We start from the raw sequence: 9,453 nt of genomic DNA on the forward strand, positions 1-9,453 counted from the left end.
TACAAAATGTGACATGTTTACTAAGGTCCCATATAAACTAAGTTTTTTGTTCTTTAGTTGTAACTTCGTAAAGAAGGTTTAAGAAATTCAAGGTGTACACGAAGTTCTACTATCGAAACCATCGTGCATAGATTGACCATCTCTAGATCTGGAGATGTATAAAAATCTCTGGGCAGTTTCGCCGGCGACCAGGGTTGGCAAGTCGACTGCGCCGGTAGTTGGTCCGTTATACATTTCACAAATTGTACATTAAATTGTATCACCATGGACTCCCCGCTGAACGATGGCTCTGGGCATCCGCCGCAGCACACCCCCCACCCCCTGGTGAGTGCACTGTGTGCCTTAAACTGCCACTTCCTAAATGTTCGCATCCTTTTCAGGCGGACTATCAGTTCTCCGCGGAGGAGGTGAAGGCGTTACGTGAGTGCAACACGGAGTCATTCTTCCAGCGCAGTCTGCCCTTCGGCACTGGACTGGGTCTGTTGGCCTACTTCGGCGTTAAGAACGGCTATTTGCAGGGACATGGCAAATACGGCGCCGTGCCCAAGGTCGTGATGGGCGTCATTCTGGGCTACTTTGTGGGCAAGTTCAGTTACCAGCAGAAGTGTGCCGAGAAGATCATGCGCCTTCCCAATTCCCACCTGGGTGAGATGCTGCGCCAGCGGAGGCAGGGCGGTGGGGTAATCAGCACCATTACACCGGACGAGAATCTGGGCAGGGCCCTTACTCTGGCCCCATTCTCCTCGGGCTCGGCGGACGTTTACAGCGATGAGGCGTATCAGCCTGGGAGGAGCACTGCTCTCAACCTGGACACGGAATCGCGTCCCACTCTGTCCGGTCTGGACGATATTTACCGCCCCACCCTGGACTGTAAGTTTATCCCATCCGTCTCGTCCTCCATTATGTTTCAATGCATCCTCCTTCCCAGCAGCTGGTTCGATGCTAGAGGCGGAGCTGCCTTTGGAGCCGTCTAAGCCGGGTCAGTCATACGAAGACCTGCGACGAAGGAACCGAGAAGAGTACTCGAAGCACCAGCAGAGCCCCTACTCGCGTCCTTATGAACCACCAGTTCCTGTTCAACAGCGGCCCGTGGAACAGGCACGAAGTGAACCCGCTGGGAGGAAGAACCAATACGGCGACTCCTGGACTGATTAAGCTTGCATACTAGGTATTGTTATTTTGTTGGACATAAAGCGCGCATAAAGCTCTGTGGAAAAACGTTATCTATTTACATTTGTTGCGACTGGAATATTGAATTACTTTCGGGCCTGATCGTAGTTTTCTTTGTACCACTTAACCGAAGTTTCGATTGCCGTTTCAAAGTCTGTAAATGCATAGTCCGGCAGGAGAGAGCGAAGCTTGGCATTAGATGCAGTCTTCTTATACTGTCCATCCGCCTTGCTCGTATCACAGACCAGTTTTCCCTAAAAAATTAATGAGGTTAATCTTATGCCGAGTCACAAATCAGCCACGCTAGCTCACCTTAAAATTAAATGCTTTTGCAATGGCCTGAGCCACCTCGAAGATAGTCACCTCCTGTGCCTCGTCCGCGCTCAGAATGATGGGCTCCACGCTTTCGTAGTTCCTAAGCACCCAGATCATCAGCTCTGCCAGGTCTAGAGAGTATACGAACTGCCGCAGTGGCTTCCCGCTTCCAAAAACGGTGAAAACCTTTTCGCTTTCCGGAACGTCAAGCTTCTCCGTAACCAGCTGATGCATCCTATTGATCATGCCCGGAATGACGTGGCTGACCTCTGGCTTATAGTTGTCGTAAGGACCGAAAATGTTGCATGGAATCACGGAGGTGTATAGCCGGCCATATTTATCATGGTAGGCGTGGTTTTGCACGTCTATCAATCGCTTTGCGTAGGAGTAGCCATAGTTGGAGGGGTGTGGCGGTCCGTTGTGCACCATGGTCTCATCTATGGGGTAGCTGGTTTTGTCCGGAAAAATGCAGGTGGACAGGCAGGACACGACCTTGACGCAGTCCTGTTCGTGTGCCGTTTGCAGGACATTGTCGTTTATGAGCAGGTTGTTGCGCTGAAATGGATTCGCATGAAAGTGGTTTTCTTATCAGCTATGCGTCCCGGAGCTCACCAGAAAGTCAAGGTTGTTGTTCATGTTGTGGAACAGGCCTCCGACCATTGCAGCCAGGTGGATAACATGCGTCGGCTTCTCACGGGCGAAGAGTGCCTGCGTGGCCGCCAGATTTCTGTGGAGATCTTTGTTTACGGATCTGTTTGAAATAGTGTCGCCGTAACTTACGTCAAATCTGCATCTTTAGAGCCCGCAAAGTACCATTGCTCATCCGCTGGGGACTGCTCCTTGATCACTGCCTCCAGAGCCTTGCCCACCAGCCCAGTTCCACCTGTGACCAGTACTTTTTTCATTGTTTTTGTGCGATTCCACAAATCAAATCAACTAGTTTCCTTAATTGTTGCTCAGTGTGACCAGTTTCGTCAAATGCCGGCTGGTCAGTGCTGTCTGTTTGGCCATTTAGCTATGATTCGTTATCAGTACAAGCGATTTCTAGTTTATTTTCTCCGCACCATTTTGGTCACACTGCGGACAGGTAGTTTTTGTTTATGCGGTGTCGGAAATGCGAAAAACAATTTAAATGGATATGGAAACGCAAGTCATAGACACCGTCAACGAGTTTTTGGTAATAGTGAAACCATGCGCCCCGAAAACCTCACCCACTTATCAACGCTTTCCACTTTGCAGAAGGTGGACTCCATTGACGAGGCGTTCGTCAGCGTCATTGTATTCAAGCCAAACAGCGAACATGAGCGGGCCACCAGCTTTGCCAATGATTTGGGTAAGTAAGCCGGCCTGCTGGGATTCGGATTTCGGTACAAACTATCTGTTTCAGTCACCGCCTTTGGGAACGTGGCGCAGGAGAACCGTGAGCAGGTGCTTCGGCTTTACCTGCTGCGCGCAGCCGGCGCCTCCGGCTATCACATTAAGGTGCTGATGGCGGCACTGGTCAAGCTGGTGGATGCACATGTAATCACCGCCAGGATGCTCTGCGACAAGGTGCTGATGTGCGAGAAACTGGACTTCGAGCACAAGACCTTCTGGATCGAGAGCTTCCGGCTGATCAAGCGCGTGATCGTCCAAGTGGACTACAAGGGTGTGCGCGAGATCATGAAGGTGTGCCGCGACAAGGCTCAGTGGTTTCCCCTGAACGTCAACGTGACCTACATGCCGCAGCTGTTGGCCGTCGAGGATATACTGCGCTTCATCTTCGATCGCAACAATTGCCTGCTGCCCGCCTACTTCATTGCCAACGAGATTATGCGTCCGTTTCCTTACCACTGGAAACTCAACCGACTGATGACCGACTTTGTCGAGGAGTTCCGCACCACGGCCCAAATGGTTTCGATCATCGGGCATGCCAGCATGCTTCCCATCGTAGAGCATTTCGGCTACGCCGATCATATGATGAACTCCTGGCGCCTGGACCACAACACCCTGAAGTTTAACTTTAAGGGCAGCCTCCCCTACGAGCCAGAGCTACTCGAGGAGCAAAAGCCGCTACTCCGCTACGTTTTGGAGCAGCCCTACTCGAGGGAAATGGTCTCTCAAATGCTGAACTTGCAAAAGCATCAGAAGCAGCGCTACAATGCCTTGGAAGAGCAGCTGGTTAATCTCATAGTACAGGCCATGGAAATGACGGAGGCGAATGACGCCACTGCGGGCAGTGGCTTTAACTCCTCAGACGAGCAGATCACGCCCTACGAGTGGGTGTGGCTGCATCTCTCTTCACAACTAATTTACTTTGTGCTGTTCCAATTCGTGAGCTTTATGCACATAGTGTTGGCCCTGCACGAAAAGGTGTGTCCTTGGAAAATCAAAACCAATTTTTCTTGTAACCAACTACTCTCCACCTACAGCTTTCCAAGCTGGAGCTCCGCAAGGGCCGTGATCAACTGATGTGGATTCTTTTGCAGTTTATATCCGGAAGCATACAGAAAAATCCTGTAAGAACAAAAGTCCTGCTCCCTAACTGATCGATTCCAATTTTAATGGCTTTTATTTTTAGATCACCAATTTCCTGCCTGTGTTCAGGTTGTTTGACCTACTCTATCCCGAGCTAGAGCCACTTAAGCTGCCCGATATCAACAAGTCGTCTATGGTTCGCCATATGGCTCCCATTTGCGTGTGGATTCACCTGATGAAAAAGGCACGAGTGGAGAATATGAACATTACTAGACCGTTGCCCATTGCACTGAAAAACCATTACGAGTAAAGCCTCTATCTTTCCTTTGCTATATGCTTAAATATTAACGTCTTAATCGACAGCTTTCTACAGCACCTGGTCACCGCTAACACCATGATGAACATGACTTTAGGAAACGACTTCCGTATCATTCTCATCTGCAATGCATACTCGACGAATCAGGAGTACTTTGGTCGTCCCATGGGCCTACTGCTGGATGCTCTAAATGGCACTTCAAAATCTCCAAACGGAGGCCAAATACCAGCCGTAACTTTTTCAGTCACGGTTCTGGACAGCCTAACCGTGCACAGCAAAATGTCGTTAATTCACAGCTTCGTAACTCAGATGCTGAAGCAGGCCCAAACCAAGGGTCAAGTTCCAGCGGCAGCGCTACTGGAAACATATGCCAGACTTTTAGTTTATACAGAAATCGAGTCACTCGGCATAAAGGGATTCTTGAGTAAGTAAAACCTGTGGTATTGATCTAACTATATGCTTATGACTTTTTTTTTATTTCCCTAAAGGTCAATTGATGCCAACAGTGTTTAAACACCATGCGTGGGCCATGCTGCACACCTTGATGGAGATGTTTTCGTACCGACTGCATCATGTGCCTACTCACTACCGCGTTCAATTGCTTTCTCTTCTCCATTCCCTGTCCTCCGTACCGCAGACAAACAAGATGCAGCTTAATTTGTGGTATGTTATAGGTCTGTGAAGTATAAAAATTATGCTAAGTTTTGTTCACTCGTTTAGTTTTGAATCTACCGCTCTGCGTCTGATAACCAGCATTGGATCCGCCGAGTTTCAGCCCCAGTTTTCGCGTTACTTTAACGACAAGTCTCCCGGAGCCGTGGCCTCTAATGAGAGCGAAGAGCTAAACAGAGTCCTTATCCTTACACTAGCTCGATCCATGCATGTACATGGTGGTGGCGATGAGATGCAGGGGTGGTGCAAAGACTTCCTTTCCAACATCATTCAGCACACGCCACACTCGTGGCCTATGCATTCCCTAGCATGCTTTCCGCCCGCCTTAAACGAGTACTTTACGCAAAACAATCAGCCTACGGAGAACAAGCAGCAGTTGAAGAAGGCCGTGGAAGAGGAATACCGAACCTGGACGTCCATGACCAACGAAAATGATATAATTGCGCACTTCCTGCGTCCAACTACAAATCCTTTATTCCTCTGCCTTCTGTTCAAAATAATTTGGGAGACGGAGAACATAAGCCCAGTGGCTTACAAGTACGTAACACTTTGATATAAACATAATCGTTTCTCTGACCATTATTTCTTTTTAGAATCTTAGAGGGTATTAGCGCGAGAGCCTTGTCCACTCACTTGCGCAAATTTTGTGACTATTTGGTGGCTGAGGTGGCTAGCTCATCGGATGGCCGCGACTTTATTCACAAGTGCGTCGACACGATTAACAACATGATCTGGAAGTTCAATGTTGTGACCATCGATAGGGTTGTGCTTTGCCTCGCTCTACGAACGCACGAGGGTAACGAGGCTCAAGTCTGCTTTTTGATAATACAGCTGCTGTTGCTAAAAGCCAGTGAGCTGAGAAATCGTGTTCAGGAGTTCTGCAAGGACAATAATCCTGATCACTGGAAGCAGAACAACTGGTAGGTTGCACATTTGATTTGGTTAGGAGCACAAAAGCATAATGTTTATCTTTCTTAGGCAGGACAAGCATTTGTCATTCCATCAAAAGTATCCTGAGAAGTTCGCCTTGGACGAGTCAGCTTCGCAGATTCCGCTGCCTGTGTACTTCAGCAATGTCTGCCTGCGATTTCTACCCGTTCTTGATGTGGTTGTGCACAGATTTATCGAACTTACAATTACAAATGTCCACCAGATACTGGGCTTCATTTTGGATCATCTGAGCATACTCTACAAGTTTCATGGTATGTTAAAAGTTGCTTTCAAGATTTTCAAAACATTCAAGACTTTGAATTGCAGATCGTCCTATTACCTATCTGTACAATACTCTCCATTATTATGAGCGAATCTTACGTGATCGCCCTGCGCTAAAGAAGAAACTGGTAGGAGTTGTTATAAATATGATATTCCTTTGTCTAATATGCTGTGTTGTTCCAGGTTGGTGCTATTACCAGCGCCTTCAGTGAGATTCGTCCGCCTAACTGGAGTGTTAGTGAGCCGTATAAGGTGTATTTGCAAAGCCAAGACTCTCTTTGGACCCCCGAATTGAGCTACTATATGAGTTTGATCAGGAGACTTGCAGACAGTAAGTTAGGATTTGGAAATAGACTATGGTGTGTTCTTACATTCATATGTTCCCTCTTCATTTTGCAGCGATCAGTGGAAAAAATGTATTTTATTCCACGGACTGGCGTTTCAATGAGTTTCCAAATGCCCCAACCCATGCGCTTTATGTGACCTGCGTGGAGCTGCTGGGTCTGCCGGTGGCACCGCCATTGGTGGCCAGCAACCTTATTGATGTTATAGTCAGCGGATATGCGGTTATTCCGCAGAAGGATATTCACAGCTATATCAATGCTGTGGGTATTGTTCTGGCTGCATTGCCAGAACCCTACTGGAGTGGCATATACGATCGCCTACAGGATATGCTCAACACACCCAATATGCTGAATTGGACCTACAGATTCAATGCCTTCGAGTTGTTTAACTTTAAGACAGTGCGCGAGGCGATGTTGGAGAAGACCTACGCCGTGGTGTTGGCAGTAGCGCACTCAGTGTTTCATCACATGGGCGCCTTTAAGCTGGCGGCAATGACCAGGTACCTCAAGGAGAAGCTAAAGCCATGCGTGCGGACCGAGCAGCAATTGCTGTATCTGTGCCATGTCTTTGGACCCTTCCTGCAGCGCATAGAGCTGGAGAAACCGAACGCTGTGGCTGGCATTGCCGTGTTGCTATACGAAATTCTCGAGATCGTGGACAAGCAACATGGTCCGAAGCCCTTGCAGTACATGGACCAGATTTGCGATTTCCTGTAAGCATATACACAATATCCCTTGAAAAGGGACTAAGCCAATGTGTTTCTATCATTTCAGCTACCACATTAAATATATACATGTGGGTAATATCATTAAGAACGAATCGGAAGCGATCATTAAGCGACTACGGCCCCTGCTACAAATGCGTCTTAGGTTCATCACCCACCTTAACTTGGAAGATATTCACTCCGAAAAGATGTAAGAAAAATTTAAAACAAACTCAAATTTGTGGTAAACATGATGAACTCTTTCAAATTTTAGCAACGACAATGCCAGCAGTAATGCTATAACAAGTCAAACGCAGTCCCCACTGCAAACCCAGCAGCAGCCGCAGCAACCGCATCAGCAACAACAGCAACCGCATCAGCAGCAACAACAGCAGCAGCAACAACAACAGCAGCAGCAACAACAACAGCAGCAGCAACAACAGCAGCAACAACAAATGCAGCAGCAACAAATAAACGCAGTGCAAACAACCAGCGTTCCTCTGGGCAGCGGTGGCGGCCTACAGCAGCAGCAGCAAATCAACCAGCAACAACAGATGTACATGCAGCACATGCAGCAGCAGCAGCAGCATCAGCACATGCAAAACATGCGACACAACTAGACTTTGTGAGACTCTCAATTAAGTTCGAGCTGACATAACGACATAAGCCTAAGTTAAAAGTAGTATTATCTTATATTGTACCGCTTACTGCATTATTAATTTTCCATATAATGTGCAAACAGTTCTCAGATATGTTAAGCAAGAGACTAAGAAACTTTTTATAAATAACCTATGGCTGTTATCAGTGGGGCTCACAGCTGCCGGACCAACTCTCCTTCTAGCTTTTTGGATCAAAAGCTTGGCTTAGTAACTTGGCTTGGCTTAGTGAGTCAAGCTTAAAGCTTTTGTATGATCACCTGTAGTAGTTGATCTTGGCAACCTCGAGTGGCGTTCTCAGTTGAGATCGCAGAGCACTGCGATGTATGCGCTTCCCGGAATCCAGTGCCTGTTGCTGATTGTTTCAGTCAGCGTGGTGGCCGAGTACTGTGACAATGGGACGGGCGAGTGCAAGGAGCTGACTTCCACCGACTGCCCAGTGATATTCTACAACCAGCACCTGATTGGAGCCGAAGTCAAGTACTGCGACGAGTTCAACGACATTGTCTGCTGTCCCATACCGCTGGATCATCAGAATCTGAAGCCTGTCGAACAGACGAGGCCCTTTGAGAAGCGTGAGGAGTGACTGCAACCATTCCCTTTGATTTATGCCATCTGAATAAGCACATTTTTCCAGAGTGCAAGCAATACAATGAGGGCAGATCCGCCTGCCAGTCCACGCCCTTCATTGTGGGCGGCACAAAGGCATCCGGCAAAGAGTTCCCCTTCATGGCCCTAATCGGCACTCATCTGCCCAACAAGTCCGACATTAGTTGGGACTGTGGTGGCTCCGTGGTTCATCCCAAGTTCGTACTGACAGCGGCCCATTGCCTGGAGACGGACGAGTAAGTGGCTCTCTAGCCTCTCCTCCTGAGTGATTCCCCTTCAATTTGTGCACTCAATTGCCAGGTCAAAGGCCGAACGACTGGACCCCAACTTTGATTCGCCCAAGTTTGTAGTTCGCCTGGGGGAGTTGGACTACAACAGCACCACCGATGATGCTTTGGCTCAGGACTTCCGGGTGGTTAACTATGTGGTGCATCCTGGCTATGACACTGAAGACGAGGAGCAGGGCTTTAAAAACGATATTGCCCTGGTGGAACTGGATCGAGCGGCTGAATTCAATGACCATGTGGCGGCGGTTTGCCTTCCGCCAAGCAGCGGCAACGATGCTCAGCAGGTCACAGCCGCCGGCTGGGGATTCACCGCGGACGGGGTGAAGTCCTCCCACCTGCTGAAGGTCAACCTCCAGCGATTCAGCAACGAGGTGTGCCAGAAGCGCTTGCGCTTCAGCATCGATACACGCACCCAGTTCTGTGCCGGCTCCATGTCCACGCAAGCGGACACCTGCAACGGCGACTCCGGCGGCCCTATCTTCGTGCAGCATCCGCTGTATCCGTGTCTGAAGCAGGTGATCGGGATTGTCTCGTATGGATTGGTCTGTGGCTCCCAAGGACTCCCGAGCGTCTACACCAAAGTCCATCTCTACACCGACTGGATCGAAAGCATCGTGTGGGGCCATTGATTGCGCTGGAAAACTCAGGTGTCGTAATAAAAAGAATAAACGTCTTAAAATACAAATATTTTTAATAAATACTACAACTACT

General features: G+C 48.5%; 4 protein-coding genes across 5 annotated transcripts; 3 read left to right on the top strand and 1 right to left on the bottom strand.

Moving 5' to 3' along the window:
• The first annotated feature begins 92 nt into the window (after nucleotides 1–92).
• LOC6531734 (OCIA domain-containing protein 1) lies at nucleotides 93–1,218 on the top strand. 2 transcript variants are annotated; one of them, XM_015196049.3, is made up of 3 exons: nucleotides 93–324; nucleotides 381–870; nucleotides 929–1,218. In XM_015196049.3, exons 1-3 carry the CDS (start codon nucleotides 265–267, stop codon nucleotides 1,153–1,155), a joined length of 777 nt encoding a protein of 258 aa, XP_015051535.1. In that variant the 5' UTR covers nucleotides 93–264; the 3' UTR covers nucleotides 1,156–1,218. The 2 variants fall into 2 exon arrangements, with proteins under 2 accessions (XP_015051535.1, XP_002092524.1); XM_002092488.4 differs by having other exon boundaries at nucleotides 104–324; nucleotides 932–1,218.
• LOC6531735 (probable GDP-L-fucose synthase) lies at nucleotides 1,152–2,460 on the bottom strand. The gene is made up of 4 exons (XM_002092489.4): nucleotides 2,266–2,460; nucleotides 2,098–2,212; nucleotides 1,483–2,040; nucleotides 1,152–1,424 (listed from the first exon to the last, which is right to left on the bottom strand). Exons 1-4 carry the CDS (start codon nucleotides 2,388–2,390, stop codon nucleotides 1,257–1,259), a joined length of 966 nt encoding a protein of 321 aa, XP_002092525.1. The 5' UTR covers nucleotides 2,391–2,460; the 3' UTR covers nucleotides 1,152–1,256.
• An 87-nt stretch (nucleotides 2,461–2,547) lies between these two features.
• On the top strand, nucleotides 2,548–7,978 carry LOC6531736 (mediator of RNA polymerase II transcription subunit 23). Its single transcript, XM_002092490.4, has 15 exons — nucleotides 2,548–2,662; nucleotides 2,725–2,818; nucleotides 2,873–3,837; nucleotides 3,897–3,983; nucleotides 4,046–4,248; nucleotides 4,306–4,682; nucleotides 4,747–4,921; nucleotides 4,979–5,467; nucleotides 5,524–5,850; nucleotides 5,909–6,132; nucleotides 6,188–6,270; nucleotides 6,326–6,473; nucleotides 6,542–7,199; nucleotides 7,261–7,401; nucleotides 7,465–7,978. Exons 1-15 carry the CDS (start codon nucleotides 2,618–2,620, stop codon nucleotides 7,808–7,810), a joined length of 4,362 nt encoding a protein of 1,453 aa, XP_002092526.2. The 5' UTR covers nucleotides 2,548–2,617; the 3' UTR covers nucleotides 7,811–7,978.
• A 132-nt stretch (nucleotides 7,979–8,110) lies between these two features.
• Nucleotides 8,111–9,427, top strand: LOC6531737 (serine protease snake). Its single transcript, XM_002092491.4, has 3 exons — nucleotides 8,111–8,421; nucleotides 8,484–8,691; nucleotides 8,756–9,427. Exons 1-3 carry the CDS (start codon nucleotides 8,169–8,171, stop codon nucleotides 9,369–9,371), a joined length of 1,077 nt encoding a protein of 358 aa, XP_002092527.1. The 5' UTR covers nucleotides 8,111–8,168; the 3' UTR covers nucleotides 9,372–9,427.
• The last annotated feature ends 26 nt before the right edge of the window (nucleotides 9,428–9,453 follow it).

The sequence above is a fragment of the Drosophila yakuba genome, chromosome 2R (assembly GCF_016746365.2).
Source record: "Drosophila yakuba strain Tai18E2 chromosome 2R, Prin_Dyak_Tai18E2_2.1, whole genome shotgun sequence".
NCBI classification, from domain to species: domain Eukaryota; kingdom Metazoa; phylum Arthropoda; class Insecta; order Diptera; family Drosophilidae; genus Drosophila; species Drosophila yakuba.